Here is a 23,311-nt window from a genome sequence, read left to right as displayed (position 1 = left end):
TGTAAAGCGCTTTGAGTGGAGTGTCCAGAAAAGCGCTATATAAGTCTAAGGAATTATTAATTATGATTATTAAATATAACCAGTCTGACTTGAGCAGGAGGAAGAGCAGGGACTCACAGTGGCCGTGTCTGATACGGTGTCATTCCTACCTGTGTCTTCATCATTAGTTGACCTTTTATCAAGAGTGATTAAGCCAGAAATATGGTTTCTTAATTGTTAATTAGCAAGTTGAAGAGAGACAGCGTAAAAGTCTGTTTGTAAAAGTCTGGAAATAAAGCCCAACTCTAAACATGCAGATTAGTTACAGGCACTAATTAACCGTGGTAATTTAAAGGTCCGGTTTGAAAAAAAAAACACTCAGACACAGGGGTCCTGCAGGACCAGGATTGAGAACTCTTGTATTAATAGATAGGAAAGTAGATTTTTTCAACAGTTCTTTAACTGGATAACTGCTGGCATTGCTTCAGTGATAACCTCCTCATTATGTAACAATTGCTTGTAGGGGTACTGTAGTTATCCACAGAGAAATGTTTTTAAAAGATCTTTTCCAAGTGAGCCATTTCCATTCATGCTGAGGTAATTGACTCTTAAGGAAATGTGGCTGTGCAGGCACTCGACATGAAAATCCCCTCTAAGCACCTGCAGTTCTCAATTAACCTTAGAACTGTTTTGTAACATTACGTTGAAATTTGGAAAAAAAGTGAGATGCTTTATTGCACAGTACAGTATGTTCTAAAGCCATGAACAATAGCCTTTGATTTGAGAAGTAATAGAAGTGAAAGAGTACAGAGCAATAAGAAGGACAAAAAACAGGAAAATCCCACCACGGCCTGATGCATGGGATCCTAGAAGTGCTGTTGCCTCTGATGTATAGATGTCATTTTAGTTGAATTGTTTGATATGCATGGCTGTGAATATGTACACAGAGAAGCTGGGCGTTCTGTGCTCTCAGATCTCAGAACGTCACATTAAAAGTTTGCTTATAAGGTATTCTGCTTCAACGACCCCCCCCCCCCCCCCCCCCCGCAACATGCATAGTTCAAAGAAAGCAGTGCAGTTACACAGATTAATTAATACATATAAAAACGCTCTGTGTCGGCGCCTGTAGCCGAAAAGCTCTATTTCCCGGTGGCTGGGAACAGAGCAGGTCTCGTTAATGCAGGTCATCTGGACAAGAAAAAGGTCTGAAGCACAGTGCAGAGACCATGCTCTTCCTTTAATAATAAAACAGACGTCCCCACGGTCTCGCTCAGCACCGCCCATTCACAGTCACTGCTTTCCTACTCCGCATGACCTTCCTTTCATATTTGCACGTTTGCTGGTGTGAAGAGCTCTTCTTTTTCTGTTCTGCAGTTATCCTTGGGTGAGGCAGGTGATGAAAGCAGGCTGTCTTTCATGCTGCGCTTGGCAGACCATGGGAGAGATAAATGCCAGGGAAAAAGCTCTTGTGATGGTGGGGTCTCCCTGAGGGAATAGGGAGCCAAAGCCTGAGTTGGTCTCTCTGTTCTGCTTCTGCTGATGACGTGCAGTACAAACCTGTTGAAAAGAGGAGAGTGTCACGGGAGCCGATCCTGACTCCCGAGTAGTGTGGATTTTGGACCCTATGCAGACGATATAATCCGGAAGTGACTGGAATAGGGCTTCAAGGGAAACACAGCAGGACCAGGAGGGGATGACAGACAGGGGGGCGTGACGGCTGTGATCTGGCGGTCAGGGGGCGTGGCGCAAGCGATCAAGTCCTGAGGTAGTCCAAAGGGGAAACTAGGGCGCAGTTCAGGGTCCAGGAGCTGGGAGATCCAATCCGAGACAGACAAGATTAAAACTGGAACGGGAACAGGCACAGGGAACCAGCAGGATAAAAACAGTAACGAGGCCAGGCGCTCCGAGCCCCAGACTCAGGCGGTCAGGACGCCGTGATGAAGCCTGTGCCGTCAGGTCTGTCCTGGACCCGCTGGTAGGCGAGCTTCTGGGCGTCCATCTCCCAATGCAGAGCAGGGAATAGCGGGAGCACCAGGCTTAAAATAATAACAAGGAAAACAAGGGACAGGTGCACATAATGAACTAAAATAGGAAAGGGTCGGAGCGCCTTTAAGAGGAGGCATGATGGTCGTGACAGAGAGCTAGTGGTAATTTAGCCACCTGGACTCCCACTGATCTTCAGTTTTTGTCCTTTAAGAGAAGGTTGCAGCAGCAAAAGAGTTAAATCTGGGGCAGGGTAGAGGAGCTGCTTTGATTTGTGGAAGGCACCATCTGTAAGCAATTATCTCCGCAACATAAGCAATTCTTTTCATACGAGGTGATAATGTGACACCTCCCATGCCTCCCTGTGATCTCATCACAGTCAGTGACCTTAAAGACACCCAAAGTAAGTCAGCAGGTATTTTAATGAGTTTGTTAAAGCATCTGTCTGTATACCAATAACCTCAGGGCTCTCCTTTTCCTCTTATTATAATCATCATCATCCTCAGGCAGGGAAAATGAGCTGCAATTGTTTTTGTTTTTTAAAGCCACTGCAAAAAAAATACATGAAATGAAAAAACCTACAATTGTGTCTTACATGCATGCATTAGTAAGGAAAAATACAGTTGCATTTTATATAGAACTCCTCCCACACACGCATAAGCACATAAATACGTGACATGCCTACTAATATTTATTTTTCTTTTGCTTTCTTGTCAGTACCCCAACAGCAATTAATTGTACTGTACATCATAAATCCAAATTGTATTAAACATTGAGTTTATGTCCTATTATCTGCCCTACTTCCAGGGATGGTTCTACTGAAAGAGCTCCATACCCTTTCAAACGATACTGAATGTTTTCCATGTGTAACATGACTTATGGACAGTGTTCATAGCAGTCTGTGAGCAAAGTAGATGGGACACATTTGGGGACATCGAACTGTGCCTATAGGATAGATTTCATCACATTCAGGATACAGTGAACTGCTGTATGCTTACACTGGATACAACCTCTGTTACATACAGTAAGAAGCAAGAACTGTTTGTATTTAAAATGAATTGAATAATTATATTAAGCCATGAAAGTCTCCAGCAAGGACACAGTCAGTCCATCCAATTTTCTCTGAATGATACCCAAGCTACTAACTCCAGAGTTGAGATAATGATTGCTGTATATTTTATGTACAGTTCTCTCTACCTCATTTAGTTTTTTTTTCACTGCTATTTTTGAGATAATTATTTTTCTCAACATGGAAAAAAATAGATTTTGTCCCTAAATTACTTCTGAGTAAGAAAGTATTGCCCAGTTTAGTATTGATTTAATTTGTGTTAACCAAATGAAAAAGTAAAACAACAATAAAATCATTTTAAAAATATGAGCTGTAGTGTTTGTGGAAAAAAAACAACATAATTGTTGAAAAAACATTATTTTATTTCTGAAAACTCTTCACTAAATTTAATTTGCACTTTTTCAAGCATCTTCACACGGCGACACTAAAATGGACAACACGACATCTCAAATGTGAGGATAATGTGTTGAATTGATTATTAAGCTAATTAAAGAAGCTGCCTGGGATAAATGGAGTGTCTTTGCACCCATTAGTGCATGAAAGCTTTGGCAGGATCTAAATGTTGGCTCTTAATTAACTGGCTCCTCTTAGGTTTAAAAATACAAAAACAACAACATTGTTGGAAAACCTCAAAGGCTTGTAAAGGGGCTTTTGTAACTCTCCTCTCAGTTTCATCATTTAAGGAACCCATCTTACTATTGAACTCAACAGGAAGACTTTAATTAACCCAGATATTACCTTTCCTTTTAAGTAAATCTAACAGGAGTAGCAGCTTTGATTGTTCACTGATGACGCCCTGTTGTATGCCCAACATTGAGTTTATTGCTCCTGTAACAATAGTATATTGTATAGTATACTGAATACTGTTGTATACTAAAACTAAGTACTGTACACCAAAACAGGGTAAACCAAAACTTTTTTTCTCTTTAAGCTCTCTCTCATACAAATAAAAGAACACACACAAACTTTCACAACATGACACTTTTCTCTTTTTTTCGCGAATTAAACAGTTCTATACACATATAGTGTGGCTCTGTTACTGATTTTTTACAAATTTATTTTCATTTTTTTAAGTTAAAAAAGTATGTACTGTACGGTACCTTGTTAGTAGTGTTACCAACTATCTACTTAATAGTTAATGATCCCACAATACCAACAGGCTTTTTTATGAAGAATCTCACATAGCCCCTTCCGCTAATGGCGCTATGGAGTTTGGACCAGACTCATACAACTTCCCTGGGTTAAGAAGTATTTTTTTGTATTCTGTTCTGAGTGTTTCAACACTTCATTATCATGCTAATTCTTGTTTTCATTGGCTAATTACAGCTGCCTGCGATCGGAACAGCAATTCTGAATTCAAAACAGAAAACACGATGAGGCAATGAAGACAATAAGTCACAAACCTACAATATACAGTACTGTAAAACAATAAGCATAAGAACATACACAGTAAAGTGCCTAATAATGGGGCAAATTCAATAATTATTTGCCACTTGTGAGTTCCAATAATTACAAAGGTAAATAGTACAAGAATATTTTCAAACAGTTTAATCAAATCTCCCAGTCGTAGCCCTTTTTGTCTTTGTGCCAGGTGTCCCAGTGACAGTTGCAGTAGTACGTATCAATTAAAAGATGTACGTCGCATTGTACTCCTGTTTTCAAACACTTATAATTTACATACCTGAGACTGGCTGCTGTTACATGTTTGTAGCTATAATTTTCTCACCAACTTTTTTCTGTAGTTTGCAATTGTTAACATTCAAGAAGATAGACAGGGTAATGCAAAAAATAAAATAGCAGATGCACTTATGTGGACTTTTTTCTAAGAAAGGTCGTTGCTGATAAGAAGCTGTTGCATGAAAGCCAGCTGGATATGAAGGATGAATTGAGTTTTGCATTAAAATCTTCCTGATTACATTGCTTTGCGAGGTTCAGCAGTCATGACACTATGTATAAGTATAATAGCGCGCAGATCCAAAACATACAGATAAGATTGTTCACTCTGGCCTCAGCTAACAGACCTACTGCCACTCTTCCTCAAGTCTCCCCTCAAGCTAAACTACCTGGCTGAGCTGTGTGTTGGCCTTTCTGAAATAAACTCCTGTGCACTGGAGGCCAGACAGAGAGGTCTCAGCACTGATGAGAACCCAGGCCAGCTGGTCTGTGGCCTAAGTGATGCTTCAAGCAATGCCATAGGCAGATTTTAATGTTGCTTGTGAAGCTACCACCTCCTTCCCCCCACAACTACAACTCTAAAGAGAATGAGAAACCGGAGGACTGTGCAACTCCTGTGAAGGCAAGTTTTGTTAACTGGCCCCAATCTGAATTTAAAGCAGAATCGTTGCTTTAACAACAAGAAGACACAGCCTGAAGTCTTTCTATCTGGTCTAACCAGTTTACTGCTTAAGAGAGAATAGATTGTGAAATGTTAGTGTTCTGGTAGACTACAAGATTCCCCAAGGCTACTGGTACTGGGCTCCTGCTACTCCACATCACCATGTTCCTACTTGGTCAAATATTAAAATCACATGGTCTGAATTATCATTTCTATGGTGATTATACCAAAATCTATGTCCATACTAAACCTGACACTGAGACAGCTGTCTCTGCGCTTTCTGATTGCATCTCTGGATAACTCAGATTCACCTTCTCTTACACTTTTACAAGACCAAGGTCATGCTACTCTGCACCATTACTTACTGTATGTAAAGCCAATGCAGTAACCCTGTCCGTGGATAACACTATACTTCAAATTGATATTCGATCCTGGCTTGACTTTTGGACCTCATGACCCTGCAGAATATTTGAAAATCTTCATTCTTCCATCTCTGAAACATTGACAGACTGCGCCCTGTCTTGCTTTAGAGTCTAACAGTAAAGCCGGTCAACACTTTCCCTTTCTCTCAAATTGATTACTGCAACACCCGACTCGCTGGGATATTTAAATCCACATTGCCTCTGTAAATGCCTTTGAGAATTCTGAATACTTGTATAAAGTTCTTGGTTCAGACTAGAAATGTTGTTTCTTTAGCTTGTGTACGATATTCCCCTGAGCCCCAGAATGCACTGTATATGTTTTCTCTTTTCTGAACAGATTCTAGATTCTAAGCAATATCTTTTCTATAACATATACTATTCTAAATTAGGCCTTTCTGCATTTATACATTTTAAACATAACACCCTTTTGTATAAATTCTGTGTTTTTAACTGTGTATCCTAACATTTTGTTTGCCTTTTTAATTGCATTTGCACTTTGTCTAGAGGATGCAAATGGTGAATCAACATAAAACCCTAAGTCTTTTACTTCTTCTAGCTCAGCATTCCCCATTTTGAATTTCAAGTTAAAGATCTCTTCAATTAAAGATGACGTTTAAGGTAGGCGGGGGGGGGGGGGGTTGCGTGCTGGTAGCAAAACCATAAACTCATTCCATTCCAAATAGGAGCATCAGCACAAGAAAAGGCTATTCATGAAAAAGAATTAGAGTGGACCTAAGCTACCTAGACCTGCTGAAGCCTGCTTGATTTAGGAAACAGCTGGATGAGGATTTTTTTTTTGCTCGAGAAATGTTAAAAGTTAATTTTAAGAGTCCAAAGGTCACTGCTAGAGACCAATGAGTTCCTGCTCTGTGGCCTCTACCATCAGTGTTCTTCGCACCATACTCCAATCCCAGGAGTTCAAGTCACGTTTCGTCTCTTGGGTACCAAATGTAATTAAGCTGCAAATTAAAAACCTCATTTTTTTTATGAAGCCACAACCACAAGCATTAGATGAGGAAATGATTAAAAAAATAAATTTATAGGGTTCTTTTGTGATAAATGCTGAAAAAAATCAAACATTTTATAACAGCATGGGGGACACAACAAATAGTTTGGTGAGCACTTCTTTAAAGTATATAAATGCCCTTAATGGTTACTGCACCGCTGAATTTCTTCCACATAGCATTAGTGTCTCAAATGCTAAAGGAATTGAATGTTCGATCTTCTTATGGATACAAAGATGAGAGTGCCAGAAAGCAAGCAGTCGATAAAGTAATCAGAACAATGATCAGGCATGTTTTAATGAAGCCCATCAACTTGTTTGGGGATAGGAAGAGTGCCGTCAAGTTGGTAGAAGATATCAGCAAAAAACAATCGTACAGAGAATTCCGTAAGGCCTTTATGCCTTCAGTGGTATTGGTGAGCTGTCAGTGCTGTTTGCAAGCTGGACTGGATATAAAGGTTTGGATGTCTTGATGGTTCTAGTGGGGTGGTTTGTTGTGGAGGGATTTGCAGGAGCCAAGCTTGACTTTTTCAAATCCTTGAGTTAAAAAAAGTGGAGGGAACCCACTGCAAGTCATACAGTATGGCTGTTTTCTGTAGCTCCCACACATCAAATGCTGCACACTGTAGTGAAATGTGTTTCTGCTGAGACACACCATGAATGGGTCAGGAGCAATTTAGTATTGTGCTGGCTACTCACAAAATCAATATAGGAGCCCTTCAGCACTTAAAAATAGTTTTTGTGTGTGATTTGTTTTAGATTAGTAATTTTATTGTTGTTACCTTCCAATACATTTTAAAAACATTGAGCAGTACTGCATGGTGGCATTACATTTAGTATCTGCTGCCTGTCAACTCTTGAGTCCTGGAATCAGTTACAGACTTGAGATCTTTCCATGTGGGGTTTGCATGTTCTCCCAGCCCATGTCCATTTGTGATTTGTGGGTGTCAAAGACATGCTAGCTAGGTGAATTGGCCCTATGCTTTAGTATTAGGGTCTAGGTCACCATGACCTTCATCAGGAAGATGTGGTTTCGTGATAACGACAGAATGGATATACTGTACAGTATATTAGAGAGAATTGCTTGAAATATTTGCTTTGTACTAAATCTTGCATTTTAGAAATCTTAAGTGTCTCTTTTAAGTGTTCCAACATAGCCAGCAAAGATACAGTGATGACAGAGACAGGTTTACTCTAGAAAGAATAGATCTCCCTTTCTCCGGATTTTCTCCACTCTTATTTCATCAGCTGTCTTGTCCCGAATGCTAAAGCCCTCTGCTACCATGAGACAGGGCCTCAACACTGCATTTTCATTCTGGACATTATGCCAGGGGAGTGACAGTTTCACAAAGTGTATTCTTATATCTCAGTCTTTCAGATGCTCTGCATAATGGTTTCTTTTATTTGCTTTTTATGTTGAAAAGCTTGCTGGTGGTTTAACAGCAATACTGTCATAATGTGGGAAGCTAGTAAATTAATTATTGGAGCTGTAATACATGAGGAAAATATTACTTTTGTCATTAAATAAGCAGCCTGCATTCTGTACGTGTTTTTTTTGTTTGTTTGCCATCTATTATCTGCCACCATCAATCAAAACATAAAAATAAATGTTTCTGAAAATCCTTTCTTTTTTTGCTGGGTTTTGCAAGGTGGACCTGTGTCAAGAGGCGTGCCCTCTGTTGCAAGGAGAATGCCGTGATGACTGTTTTGACCTACTATACAATATATCATGTTCATAGTGCTAATTCCCTCACTTCCACAGCAGACAGCACCTCGGCTAGGAACAGTCAGACACAGAGCTCTGCTCTGTCATTAGGTCTCCTCTGTTCAGCACTGCTTCAAAGAGTTTATAGTAGTGTGCTATTTGCTTATCATAAAATCAGGCCAATATATATATACATTTAAAGGGGAACTGCAGTTACAGGTTATTAAGTCTCTGTAACAAAATAAATTAATTGACAGTATTGAAAAATGTGTCAAACTCTGCACTTTGTGAAAGTACGGTAAGTTGCCATGTTGTTGCAAACTGTTAATGAGGAGTTAATGAGAATTGCAACATGAAGCGGTCTTTCCTGCTCGCTACTCACTGTACGACTAATAATCGTTTCTTACACTTACCTGTATATAGCGCTGTTTTGGACACTCCACTCAAAGCCCTTTACAGGTAATGGGGATCCCCTCCACCACCACCAGTGTGCAGCCCCACCTGGATGATGCAACAGCAGCCAGAGTGCGCCAGTACTCTCCCCACACACCAGCTCTCAGTGGGGAGGAGAGCAGAGTGATGAAGCCAGTTCAGAGATGGGGATTATTAGGAGGTCATGATTGGTAAAGGCCAGGGGAAAATTTGGCCAGGACACCGGGGTAACACCCCTACTGTTTTGAAGAAACTCCCTGGGATTTTTAATGACCACAGAGAGGACCTCTGTTTTACAGTACGTCTCATCTGAAGGGTGGTGCTTGTTTACAGTATAGTGTCCCTGTAGTGACTAATGTAATGCGATGTATGAGTGAATAAGTAGAGGTTGAACAACAGACATTTCACTGCAGAAATGTTCCAGTGTGATCTGCATGCAGAGTTAACAAGTAGGTATTATTTGTCAGTAAAACTGTCTCAAAGTTGAGAGCAATATTTCTATTGGATTAAAAGAGATGGATTCACAAGCCTGCTTGTTTACAATGTAATATGGCTGCTTCACCTCACTGGAAGTATTGTTGCATAATTCTGAATCACAGAATATGGTGCATATCTCGAAATTTAATCTATTTTCTTAACTTGTAACTTGGAGGTTTCACACGATACTGTCTGCATTTTACTTTCACTGTGGTTTGAAATACACTCATCACTGCTGATGTTTTCTAAACCCAAAATATAAAAATACCAGTGCAGTTCTCCTTTAACCTGTGCTGCGCTAGGTGGTCAAATGCTCATAAGTGTTGCACAAATCTTGCAGGCAGGGATCCACAGAAACCAATCCTGAAACCCCACTGTCCCTATCGAATACAGATTAGCTGTAGAGGGGAAGTTTTCCCCTCTTGGCTAGCTCGTAATCAAATCCGGGTCGAGCCTCGGGTTAAGTGTGCACAAATTAAAAAAAGAAACAAACCCTGTTAATATTCATAACATGTCCGGTCTCTATCAAGAAAAAAGATCTTATTTTCTTGGGAACAAGAGCAATGTCTGAATGCACTTCAAAGACCTAAATTCTACAAAAGGGTTGCCATGGTAACGAAGTTCTTCACAGGGAGGCTGTAAGATCAATAGCCAGTCTCTATGGGATAGTGGGAGAGGATGCAGGAGCTGGATCCCCACCATCTGAAAGTGTTTGAGCCATGGGCCTCATTAGCATATTCATGTTTGGAGAACTTGGTGCTTTTCCGAATCAGAGCTTTGCACTAGGAGCACACTACATGAAGCCAAATTCAGTCATCAGCATTATTATTGTTATTTGCTTACAAGGTGATGGAACTGTACAGTAAGGCCATGAACAAGAATCCAGGCCCTAACTCCAGTCCTGCTGTCCAGCATTGTCGCATTGTGAACGTGGGGCACTTTGTTCAAGTACTGGAAATTCTGAACTGCCAAAGTTGGCAAAGTTGATCCAAGGCGTGCCTTCTAAGTCAACAATGGCACAAGCACCCAGGTACACGTGGGCTAAATAGATTTAGTTCCATTCCTGATAGAACACAGGAGCTACTTCTTCCCAAACAGTCATGGGATATCCAGTCCATACTCCCTTACCAGCTGTTCGAAGCTGACTCACTGACATACTTTCAAAAATAGGATTGAGAACAGACAGATTCCTGGCACAATGGTCTAATTTCCAGAATAACAGATTCCATTGTGCAAACAGAAGAGGAGATCACTACAATTAAATGGCAAGAGAAGAGCCGGAACCTCCTACAGGACAGGGGAGACACATCAAAGAATCTCACAGCTGAAATTGTGGAAGCCAAGCTGTTGTAGGTTTTTTCCTCTCTCTCCCATTTCCACTTTCAATTTCTAAGCCACGAGTCTGCCATGCTCACTGAATACCACGGCTCATTCCGAAGTCAAACGTCAGCCAACAGCCTGAAAAAGTAATGACAATAAAATAAGACGGCTTTTCACATAGGAAAACAGAGGAGCCCTGCGTGTCTACTGGGGATTTTCTTCGCACACAAGTCGGCGCTGAAACACGAGCCTGAGGCAATAAGCAGAAGCGAGGCTCTGTTCCAAGGCGGAAAGGACAGGGAGATCACCTGGGAAAGAAAACTTTGCAATAATATTCTAGTCACAAATGAGCCGTCCCTGAGTAATTCTTCATTTTAATTGCCACATTTTGGCGAGAAAGGTTACAAATCAAGCTGTAATTAGTACTTGTAGGTTTGAATAATACGAAGTTGAAAAATATTCAGAAACTAGAGCCCCTAAAGCTCCAGGTAGATTGGTTTCAAGACTGTGTACTACACAAGCTTTTATTTATTACTGCCTACAGTACTTCACAGGCCTGCAAATGTTCCAGGATTCATTTCTTCTGCATCAGCAGTTTCTAGGCGTTTGTGCAACCTACTAATTCAGCAATCATTAGAAAAAGAGGTTAGAATGTGAAACTGTATTACCTACTGTAGGTATTATTTCTTTACTTGTTTATATCAGTTAAGCATTGATGTTGTAACAAACCTGTTCCAGGCCTAGGCATTGCAGAAAATGTCTTGTGCGTGGATCACTCCTGTTTTTAATTCTTGCATTTCATGTGCTGTCTTCATCGTAGGCACCTGAGTAAAGATGTGTTTATTTTTCCCAAGACCTGCCAGTCTTCACAGTGCAATCGTATTGCTTTGCATCAGCCAGGTTGCCAGGCCCCAAAGTGGGTAGGGGCTCTGCTCAGTGATTTGGCTTTCAATCAATCGACAGGTCCGTTGAATGCTTTCAAGACAGCTACTCTTAAACCTGCTTTTTCCTTCTGATTTGTAGTCATTTAGATGCCTAACTTCATTTTCCTTTAAAAAAAAAGGCATATGTTTTTTTTCTGACTTTTTGAAAATATAGAAAAAAGGTTTGTACATGTTCCAGTCCATCTGGGGATTTGTAACTGATGCAGAAAGAGGCACCTTATTGTGTTTCACACAGGCCATACCGTGCGATGGGTTTCTAGGACAGTTTGTGCAATTAAGAGCTGTCAAACCACAGTCCTCTGGCTGCTGGAACTGTCTGTGAAACCAGGGAAGAGCGAAAAGACAAGTCACGAAAACGAAGCATTTCCAGTGGAAATACAGCAGAGACTTCAAGCTGTTTAATTAGATCTGTTTTTATTTTTTTTTAATACAAACCCTATATTTGTATTGTTGACTGCCATTAATTTGACTGTGCTTGACCGCAATCCATAATTTAATTGCAGATATGAGCAGCAGTGCTGATTTGCATCTTTCTTAATCTGATGGTTGTTGCCTCTGACACCCCAGGAGCAGGATTCTGCATGCTAACAGATACAGTACATCCATTCTACATGAGCCCACGTACCTGTCTTACTGTCTACCAACAGCATACAGTAACATCAGCATTTCTATTTTTAGCACATCCTTTAATACTAGAAAGTGATACTTTAGAAGGTTCAACGTGGTTAAAGTACAATTTTATTTTTAATGGGCTTAAACCACAAGATATATCACCCTGCAACTCACAACTGGCAATCCACTGAAGCTAAGATGGTGTGAGCCTGGTCAGTACCTGGATGTGAGACCTCTTGGTAAGTTAAGGTTGCTGCTAGAAGAGGTGTTAGTGAGGCCAGTAGGGGGCGCTCACCCTGCGGTCTGTGTGGGTCCTAATGCCCCAGTATAGTGACGGGACACTAGACTGTAAAAAGACGCCGTCCTTCAGATGAGACAGAGGTCCTGACTCTCTGTGGTCACTTAAAATCCCTGGGTGTCTTTCGAAAAGAGTAGGGGTGTTACCCCAGCATTCTGGGCAAATTTCTTTCAGACTTTACCAATCATGGCATCCTAATAATCCCCATCTCTGAACTGGCTTCATCACTCTGTTCTCCTCCCCACTGAGAGCTGGTGTGTGGGGAGAGTACTGGAGCATCATCCAGGTGGGGCTGCACACTGGTGGTGGTGGAGGAGAGTCCCCATTACCTGTAAAGCACTTTGAGTGGAGTGTCCTGATAAGTGCTATATAAGTGTAAGGAATTATTATTAGCTCTGTGCTTTAGCATGTCTTTACCACATTTTAGTCTGCTTTTACTGTGATACACCACAGTAAGCTTAAAAGGGGAATCTTTGCAGTGCAAACATAAAAAAAAACACTTGTGCTTTTTTCTTCGGTGTGCATGCTGGGAAGAATGTTTTAATATACATAAATTAAAACGTTACACAAAAGATAATTAATTGTCAATGGCTTACTGTAATTACAGTAAATGGGTAGCACATTACTGATTTGAACATGTAATTTGGTAAATTTCTATGACTGGCGGTGAGAAGGACTCTTTACCTGTGATACTTCGTCATTTAATTAACTTATTCCAAAAGGAACCTGAATTTTAAATTTAATTGATTTCCTTTGCTTTCTTTTCCCATAATGGCCAATTCTTTTAAAGTGTGATATTTTACAAAACTGTCATTCTTAAAGATGTCACCATAAAGTATACCACCGCACACTGTTAAATATACATTGGGTACATATATCGAATACTGTTAAAGTACCCAAGCAGTGTACAGATATGCAACGTTAAGTTCTTTGCACACGTAAGCTAGTGGCAGTCCAGTTCTAACCGGTATTCAGATGGCCATTTTTCAAAGGTGACCATTACTCATGACCTACGTGACTTCATTAAAACAGACACAGCTCTGTTTGATGTTTAATGGAATCTGATGAAGGATGTTTTTAAATTAATAGTTAAGGAGGTGATCTACCAAGCATCTATCCCAGATGTGCATCAGAGAAAGGGAAGGTGTCGTGAGATATGTATGAGATAGTGCTCCTAAACCGAGTCCACTGAGGAATGACAAAATTTTTAATCAGCACTCTAAGCCCTGTATAAATGCTTAATAACTTCTGCAGATAATTTATCTTTATCTTGTTCTTACCTTGATTAAAATGGATTATCATAATAACTGTGGCCTGTTTGACCCATGAATGATTGAACAGAGAAGTGCAACAGGGCCAAGATTTATTTTTTAATAGTAGGACTCACTAAGCTATTGACGTTACGTCTTTACATTCTCTGTTCGTTCTCTTCAGTCAGTTTTCATCAGTTATCTAACAGGCTGAGACACACACCTGCCGCTGTGTTTACAATGTTCTGAGATACAGTTCAGATATCATATGTCCAGCTTGCTTTGCATATGCAAATCAGATGGCATTCAGTGTGATGGTTGACCCTCTCTTCATCTCTCTACAGGAACAGTAAGCTGATATACCATGGAAAGGCTTGTCTTCTGTATGCTGGTGTTCGGAGTGTTGGTGAAGGCACATAACTGTCCCGGCCGCTGCATCTGCCAAAATATCTCCCCCACTCTGACCTTACTCTGTGCCAAAACGGGGCTCCTGTTTGTGCCCCCCACGATCGACCGCAAAACAGTGGAGCTGCGGCTGACAGACAACTTTATCACCGTCATCCGCAGGAAAGACTTCTTTAACATGACTAGCCTGGTGCACCTCACCCTGTCCAGAAACACCATCAGCCAGATTATGCCCCATGCCTTTATGGGCCTCAGATCCCTGCGTGCCTTGCACATGGATGGCAACCGCCTGAGCACCATCAAGAACGATCACTTCAAGGGTCTCATCAACCTCCGCCACCTCATCCTGGGGAACAATCAAATCCACCACGTGGCACCTGCTTCGTTTGATGAGTTCCTGGGCACGATTGAAGACCTGGACCTGTCCTACAATAACCTGCAGACTCTGCCTTGGGAGGCCATTGCCAGGATGACCAACATCAACACGCTCACGTTGGACCACAACCTCATCGACCACATAGAGGCTGGGACGTTCACCCTGCTCAGCAAGCTGGTGCGCCTGGACATGACCTCCAACAGGCTCCGGAAGCTGCCTCCAGACAGTCTGTTCCAGAACGCTCAAGTCCTGACAGACGCTAAGGGCTCCAACCCTTCCTCGCTGGCGGTGAGCTTTGGGGGAAACCCCCTGCACTGCAATTGTGAGCTTCTGTGGCTACGCAGGCTCACTAGGGAGGATGACTTGGAGACATGTGCTTCCCCCGAGCACCTCATGGACAAGTACTTCTGGTCTATCCAGGAGGAGGAGTTTATCTGCGAAGCTCCTCTGATCACCAAGCACTATGCCTCCAAGCCCTTTGTTACAGAGGGCCAGGGGGTGATGCTGAAGTGCAAAGCGGTGGGGGATCCTGACCCTACCATCCACTGGCGCTCCCCAGATGGCAAACTTGTCCACAACAACTCCAGGACCATCCTTTATGATAATGGCACCCTGGACATCCTGATCACCACCCTGAAGGACAGTGGGCACTTCAATTGTGTGGCATCCAATGCTGCAGGGATAGCCACTGCCTCCGTGGAGGTCAAAATGGTGCCTCTCCCCCTCTTCGTCAACAACACCAGCCACATGAAGGAGCCCGATCCCGGCTTGTCCGATATCACCACCTCCTCCAAGTCCTCCAATGACACCAAGAACCAGGACAAGAGAGTGGTAGCTGCTGAGCTGACTTCATCTTCCGCTGTCATCCGGTGGCCCTCTGAGCGCCACATTCCTGGTATCCGCATGTACCAGATCCAGTACAACAGCTCCTCTGATGATACGTTGGTGTACAGGTGAGACTGAGGTTCTGCTATAACATGGTTTCTTTCCTGTTTTGTTCAATGTAGCATCCGTTGATCTAATTCTAGTGAGAATATGAAGCCATCATGTTCACATTTGGACTTTTACTGAAATTCTGCATCAATACCATTAATACAGTTTTATCAATATTGAGTATTGTGTGGAATCAGTGAGTTGCCAAAAACATAGCAAGTTTGGGAAAGTAAAAATTATTCAGTAACTAAAGGAAGACATTTCAATTGAACAGTCACCTTAAAATATTAAATCGGAACAGCAAGCCCATCAACACCTTTAATGCATTACCATGGTAGTGGTAGAAGGAGCTCAATTAATTAGGTGTGAAAGGTGGATTGTGTCATATACTGTACAGCATGGAGTGCATGAATGCCATATTGTTTTAAATAGAAATCAGAGTTGAAATTGTGTTACAACACTCCAGCTCAGGATCCAGAAGCTCCTGTTAAACTCCTAAGGCTCAGAGAAAAAAAAGCCAAATCACACGGGTTAAAGCGCAAAATGACAAGAAGAAACCAACTCATGTCCTGTGCTACAGTACATCACCTGCTAAATGTGAACAGGCTGCCTTCTGAGCTGTGGTTCCCAATTTTGCCTTGGCCTTGAGTGTGTTGAGCACTTCACAGCTTTTGTTTCTCAGTCTCACTTAGAAACATGTTTAATTTACAAATCCAGTACTTGATGACAGATTTTCATAGGAACATAAGAAAGGTTGCAAACAAGAGGAAGCCATTTGGTAACTAGTAGTTAATTGATCTAAGGACTTCAACCAGATGTTTGATGAAGGCAGCCAGTTTATCAGCTTCAGCACATGTCTGGGTACCTGGGCTCGAAATATATTTCCAATAGTTTTCAGTTGTCTCCTGTTTGCGTTTCACTGTCAATTCAGAAGAAGTCGGCTAGGTTGACTTTGTCAATTGGCTTTGAGGATTCTGAATACTTGTATAAGGTTCTCTCATATTCTTCTCTGTTCACAACTAAAAGGATTAATTTCCTTTGGCCTGACAGTGTAGGAATTAAATAGAACTAAACAGATTGCTCTTCCCCTTGAACATGATGACCAAAATCATACATAAAGCCTAACTAGTGTCACGGATGTCGGAAAGGACAAACCCTGGAATGGCAGGAGAGCATGAAAGAGCCTATGTGTAACGGCGAGACGGGGTTTAGCCCGGGCTCAGCTGTTCAGGAAATGCCGTATAGAAACCTATGCCCTCAGGTAGCGGACGTGGGGCGACCTGGTGCTAGGCGGGTCTCAGGACATCCGAACGTCAATGCTGAGCCAAGGCAAATGAAAGACCCAGAAATATATAGCCCCAGAGAGAGAGAAACACCGGAAGGACAGCAAAGTACCGGAAACAAGAGACAGGACAGAGAAGGAGTGCCCTCTGGCTGCAGAGGGCGTGACAACTAGTGCATTGTGCAGATTGGACTTAGTATCCCGTGATTTAATCTCTACAGTTTTGACTGTAATTACATTTTTTTCCCTTTTTATTGCTTTCCCACATTGTCCAGAGCATGAAAATGATGTGTCACATTACCAACACCTAAGTCTTGCCAATGTCATGCTATGCAAATATGCATGAATACTGTATGTCATGCCATGTCATGTCATTTACCAAACCACTTTATACCATATGGTGTCGCGGGAAGCCGGAGCCTACCCGGCAAGCAACGAGCGTAAGGCAGGGTTCACCCTGGACAGGGCGCCAGTCCAGCGCAGGGCAAGTGCAAGCCAATCATACATGGGGGCAATTTGAAGGCCACGGTAAAGGCCAAGGGGTGAAATTTGGCCAGGACACCGAGATAACTCCCTACTCTTATCGAGAAATGCCCACTGAGAGTCAGGACCTTGGTTTAACATCTCTTCTGAAAGACGGATGCATGAATATGATATAATATGATTTCCATTATCTTACAAATGGATGCAATTAGTGTGAGGTATACTGAAGTATTGCTATTGTATTAATACATCCTGAACTGAAAAATTCAATAAGAAGTTCAGAGGGACGTACAGTAAAACGTGCTGTATTTGACTGCATACAGTAGTCCCCTTCAGGTTGCAGGGGACAAATGTGAGAGCTGTCCCTTTGCTCGGCACCTGAGGTGTCTGTTGGCCAGACTTTGGCTTGCATCTCCTGCAGGTGACACTAATCAGCTTGTTCTCCCAAGGATTTTAGCGTTTAGAGGATGTGAACATTGAGCAAATGCATTAATCTGGCAGAAAGAGGTATCCCTCACTTCCTGATTGGATAACCATCACAAATAGTATTTTATTTTTAATCTGCCTTTGGCATTTTTGTTGTCCCCAAAGCTTATGAACAAATCCCTTTAAGTGTATAGACGGCATTAGGCATACCGTGGAGCCAGTAATCCTCTATTTCAAATTGGTTTGTTGTTTCTTAGCTATTAATAAAAGCACATGACAGCATGGATGACCGTGTCTGCTAATTTAATTCCCCCGTTCATCTGATTTAGTCTGTCATTTGCATGAACAGACTGCGGGGGAGGTTAGGGTAACAGGGTTTGTGAAGCTTTTCATGGTGTTGATAGGGCCAGGGGGTCTTCTTGAAATCCAGCCCACTTTTTCTGCACATTGCTGTACAGTATCAGTACTTCTGAACAGAAGTGCAGCTATCTACAGTAAGTGGGTGTACAGCAGCCAAGACCATACAGAATACACGATTAGAACTGACAGCGACCCAGTGATGTTGTGTGTTAAAGGATTGTAAAACTTAGAAACCTAGAAGACCAGATTCAAAGAAACAATGCCTGCTCAGATCCATTCAACTCTTAGATCCATGTGGAGGGTCAGTTTAGAGAAATCACACATCTTAAATAGTAGACTATTTTCCACTTGATTTTGTTATACTATCCCATTGTTATATTCATGTCAACACCACTGAGACATACACACCTGAGTACTGACACCCAGTGTCTTGAGGTAGTTCGTTCAAGAGAGTGTCCAGACTACAGCTTCCTAGCACAAATGAGTGCTCAATAAACCTAAAAGAGATGTCTTCTGATAAACAGCTTAGCAAATAATATTTACTACACTCCATAAATCAAAGAACAGCCCGAGTGCCAGTACTCATTTCCACAACTGTACAGTCTGTGTGCCTACACCCACGCCACTAAAGAGCACCCAAACCAAGTGCCTCCCAGCAGTGGGGTGGAGGGCAGAGGAGCGAGCCGAAATAGCTTCGCCTCCCCGCTGTCCAGAGGCCCCGACCCCACGGTGGCTGCACGTTGCTCCCCCCGATGCTGTGGAAGTCGGCCGTAGCCTCTCCTCTTGCTTTCTTGCGGCTGGCGGCGTCTGTATGCCTCCACGAGGCACGGCGATGAGTTCCAGCCGCTGCTCCTGGTGTGGGACAGGCCCATCTGCTCCTGCGTTTCAGCAGACTCTCGGCATCTCTCCGTCAAGCAGGCTCGCAGCTCGTTGCCACGGCGCTGCAGCCTGCTGGGGGTTACCGAGCCTGCCATCTGCCTGCTCATAGACCTCGGAGCAGCAAGAAAATAGAACAGATTTCTCCTACCTGATGTGGGATGGGAGGAAATGATAGAATGGTACAGTATGGTCTGGATTTAGAGACTTGTTCTGTTTTTCATAAAAGTGCCCTTGTTGCTTCTGAATCTCTACGTACATATGTTTCTGTGTACAAAGATGTATATAACACAAATAGAAACTTGCCAAGAATAAGCCTGCCTGCAGAACGTAGGTCTCCCACTTCCTCTAACGCAGCAGTTCCCAAGCTGTGGTCCGTGTGCAGGTTTGCTTGCCATGTCACAAACACGAACCACGTCCTGCTACCGTACATTCTACATCAAGAGGTTAAGAGAACTGAATCCCTTCAGTCTTGAACAGAGCTGGCAGGTGAAGTGCAAATGAGAGGGCATTTACAAGGTGGAAATGTAGGGGAAGGTCCGTTAAAATGGAGGAGGCATTTTTGACGTGAAGCCTGCTCGTGTGATAGAAGCTTATGCCTTGGGACTGGTAGTGAAGAGTCTGTGGGAGATCCTTGGACAAATGTAGCTAGAAAATCAATCCGCAAGTTGCTTTTGGGAGAAAGAAAATTTTGGGCCATCATCGCACTTAAAAAGCTAAGAGAAAAAAAAAGCACCATCAAGTATAATTTTTATATACCATAGATACGCTTCAGGGTGCTACAAGGTGCGTATTCCCTGTTCTTAAAGACAGGGATTTCAGTTTAATAGGGAGCCCTGTTGTTAACATAGTAGTGTTGCATGTCAGTATTAGGATTTTCAAATGGTATTCAGGGTAAAAAAAAAACACCAGGAACATTTTGGAATGAGAAATACAAGATGTTGCATCACAGATCATGGAAATCCCCCCTGTTGTGTTCTTTCAATTGTTCCAAATAAATTCCACACATTTTCCCTACGAACAGGGGCATGTAATCCTGGTGCTGGAGGAGCAGTGTCTCTCTGGGTTTTCTAGATCTCTTCAAAGCCTCAGCTGCTGAAGAGCTGGAAGCAGCTGTTGATCTGGTCCCATTAAGCTTGTAATGAGCTGATTGAACGGAGTCAGAAAGAAAACCAGGGGAGAGGTCCTCCAGGACCAGGGCTGCCTGCCTTAGCATCTGAGACTCAGGCATGAGGAGGTGAGGTCAGACCTGCTGAATGCCTAGGGTATACAGAGGATACCTTCTATTTATCTATTACGCTGCAATAGATACAAGATGACTTCACAGCTGGCAGCCCACTGCCTCTCCCTTCTCACTCATCCACCAACAAAGCCTGTCTCACAGCACCCTACTCTACGCCCCCTCCTGTCCCATGTCTCCGCCTGTGCAGTGTTCAAAATTAGGAGTTCGGGATGGAAATTGGGATGTGTGTGTGTGGGGGGGTGGGGGAAGGAGTTTTGGGGGGGTCCCGATCTGTAATTCTCGTCTCCTGTTTCTGTCGTTTCCGTCCTTTCCTGTTTGTGTCGGCGCTCCCTCCCTCAATGTGGGGGTGCACTTATTCTAGCGTCTGGTGTGCGGTCCTGTGCATGTCCTGGGGGGTCTCGTTTGCTTTCGTTCTTTTTCCACCTTCACAGCCTGGCTGTAGACCTCCTCACCGGACCATCCCACTTGTTCACCTGCAGACGGTGATGAGGAGGAAGTGGTGGTCTCACTTCCTAGCCTCATGTTTGTTTCAAGCCATCCTTACGCGGCTGAGCATGCCACTGTCTTGTGCTGACATTTACCCAGACATCTTCTGCAATAATGTCTTCTGACATTAAAATGTGTGTTGCTGTACAGTCAGATCAGCAGGTCTCAATCCTCCTTTGCAAAGGGTCAGTAGTTCTTATCTCCAGTTTTCACTGTAACCTGTTTTACTTCAAAGATCCGCAGTCACATTGCACTTCAAGTTCTCTTTGGTTTCCATCCCTCAAGTGTTTCCTTGATATTCAGAACATTTTGTGTTACCAGCCTATCCCTAGATCTGTTGTGAAAAAAACTCTCATATGCCCTGTTAACCATACAATAGTCCTCATTGCATTATATCTGGTTCTGTTTATAATATTGTTCTTAATATACTCCAGCCCTGATTTATAGTGTGAATAGAATTCATTTTTGTTTGTGAGAGGATTCTACCTAATGGTAATCAGTACAGGGTTTGTCATTTGAAATGTTGGCCTGGTGCTTGTTTTTTAAAAATATCCTGGATCTTAGCTAATATAAGCATGTTACATGTCTGTGGCAGCCGATTATTAAAACAAGCCCTGTAACATAGAGTCTGGCTTTGTAGGACTGGGTCTTGGGCCCTGGACCAGAAGGAGCTCCTCATATTTGTGTATTTTGTTTTGTTTTTTCTCCCCTGCAGGATGATCCCGCCAACCAACAAGACATTCCTAGTGAATGACTTGGCGGCAGGCCGGGAGTACGACCTGTGTGTGCTGGCGGTCTACGACGATGGGATCACCTCCCTGACGGCCACCAGGGTCGTGGGCTGCGTGCAGTTCAGCACCACCAGCGAGACCAGCCAGTGTCGCTTCATCCACAGCCAGTTCCTGGGAGGGACCATGATCATCATCATAGGGGGCATCATTGTGGCCTCCGTGCTGGTCTTCATCATCATCCTCATGATCCGTTACAAGGTCTACAGCAACCAGGATGACCACTGCAAAGCCAAGGTCAGCAACGTCTGCTCACAAACCAATGGCAGCCAGAGTGCCATACAGCGTTCGGCCTCCAAGCAGGCGGAGGACAGCCACGAGCTGTGTGCCAAGGAGGCCAAAGAGTGCAAGATGTTGGTGCTAAAGGTGGACTGCGAGACGCGCGAGGGCCCCCAGGCAACTACGGCCACCCTGGAGGTGGAGCTGCCTCCTCTCCCCGCCGACCAGAAGAAGCGGCGCACCAGCCTGGACGTGCAGCACTCCACAGCGGCCGTGCTATCCTCAGAGGAGGCCCACACAGACAGCAGCCAGATGGGCTCCACCATGTCCCTCTGCCTGATCGGCCCCAACGCGGGGAGCAAGGAAGCCCCCCGGATCAGGGACAGAAAGGGTGCGCTGGCCAACATGGGCCTCCTCCCCGGAGACATTGCAAGAACTCGGCACAGGTTCTCCTTCGACGGGGACTACTCCCTGTTTCAGAGTCACAGTTACCCCCGGAGGGCACGGACGAGGAGACACATGTCCTCCACCCAGCTAAACGTGGACTCCTCGCCCCTGGCCAACCGCAGGGTGACCTTCAGCAGCACAGAGTGGATGTTGGAGAGCACAGTTTGAAGGCCCCCCCAATAATCCAGCTCCTTCTGGTCAGTGGAGGAGACTCACAGGCCAATGTCAACTCATCATGCAGCGGTGCCTTATTCACACAGATGTACCAATGGGGATGCTGCTAAGTTTGGTCTACTTGTTCCTTTTCACATGAGTTTTGGGGATTTTGTTTCTCTTTGTACAACCACAACCAAAGGCTTGTGGTGAACGGAAATGACTGTTTTATGTATGGAAAAAACACACACACACGCACAAAGTACCCAAGCTGCACCCGGTGAGCATAATGAAATTGTGATCCCCCCTGTGAAATTCTTTCTGGACCCATGCACAGAAGACACGACATACCAAGGAGAAGTATTGCACCAGTCTAGACAAAAAAAGAGAGTAAATCATTCTACTAATTCGATACACATACCGACACAAATCTATTTTAGAAAAGGAGAGAAGGATTATGAAAAACGCTGGACATTGCGTTCTCAACTGCTACTGTAAGATACCGATGGATCTTGTATCTGGCTGGTCTAGATAAAAAAAAAAACAACAAAAAAATCTATATATAAAAATATCTGTGTATGTGTATTAAATATATATATAAGTCATAAGGCACATGACTTTTAAAAAGGCATTTGAGTGTTGATCACAAGTTTTTACATTAAAAACCTGTGCCATCACATTTTCCCCTTTTATTTAATATTTGAAAGTTTGAACCACCTCTACCTTGAAAAAGGGTATTAAAAGATTTTGTGTGGGTTACCTGAGGTCTGCATTATTTCTTTTTGTTTGCCACACTACAGGTTGTTTGTAAACTAAGTACCACATGTACTGTAACATGACGAAATGTCCAGCTTAAGTATAATGAGATTGGGTCCAAAGGTTTTGATATCTCAGAAAACCATTTCTTTTTGAAGGAGGACTCTGACTGATGTGAATTAAAAATGCCCTGAATCACTGAAAGGTAGAAGAAAATGTAATTTAGTTCATTCTCTGTGACATTATCAA

At 43.0% G+C, this 23,311-nt stretch overlaps 1 protein-coding gene across 1 annotated transcript in view; it reads left to right on the top strand.

The window, feature by feature from the left end:
• The window catches only part of lrfn1 (leucine rich repeat and fibronectin type III domain containing 1), a 103,950-nt gene extending 80,885 nt beyond the window's left edge, over window positions 1-23,065 (top strand). The window contains exons 4-5 of the mRNA XM_088627598.1: window positions 14,174-15,563; window positions 21,415-23,065. Of these exons, the coding sequence (XP_088483724.1) occupies window positions 14,194-15,563; window positions 21,415-22,321 (2,277 nt within the window). The 5' untranslated portion in view covers window positions 14,174-14,193 and the 3' untranslated portion in view covers window positions 22,322-23,065. The remainder of the gene's footprint in view (window positions 1-14,173; window positions 15,564-21,414) is intronic.
• The last annotated feature ends 246 nt before the right edge of the window (window positions 23,066-23,311 follow it).

This window comes from Lepisosteus platostomus, chromosome 4, assembly GCF_059453375.1.
Source record: "Lepisosteus platostomus isolate fLepPlt1 chromosome 4, fLepPlt1.hap1, whole genome shotgun sequence".
NCBI classification, from domain to species: Eukaryota; Metazoa; Chordata; class Actinopteri; order Semionotiformes; family Lepisosteidae; genus Lepisosteus; species Lepisosteus platostomus.
Note: the sequence above shows the minus strand (reverse complement) of the source record. Positions and strands in the feature narration are given on the sequence as shown.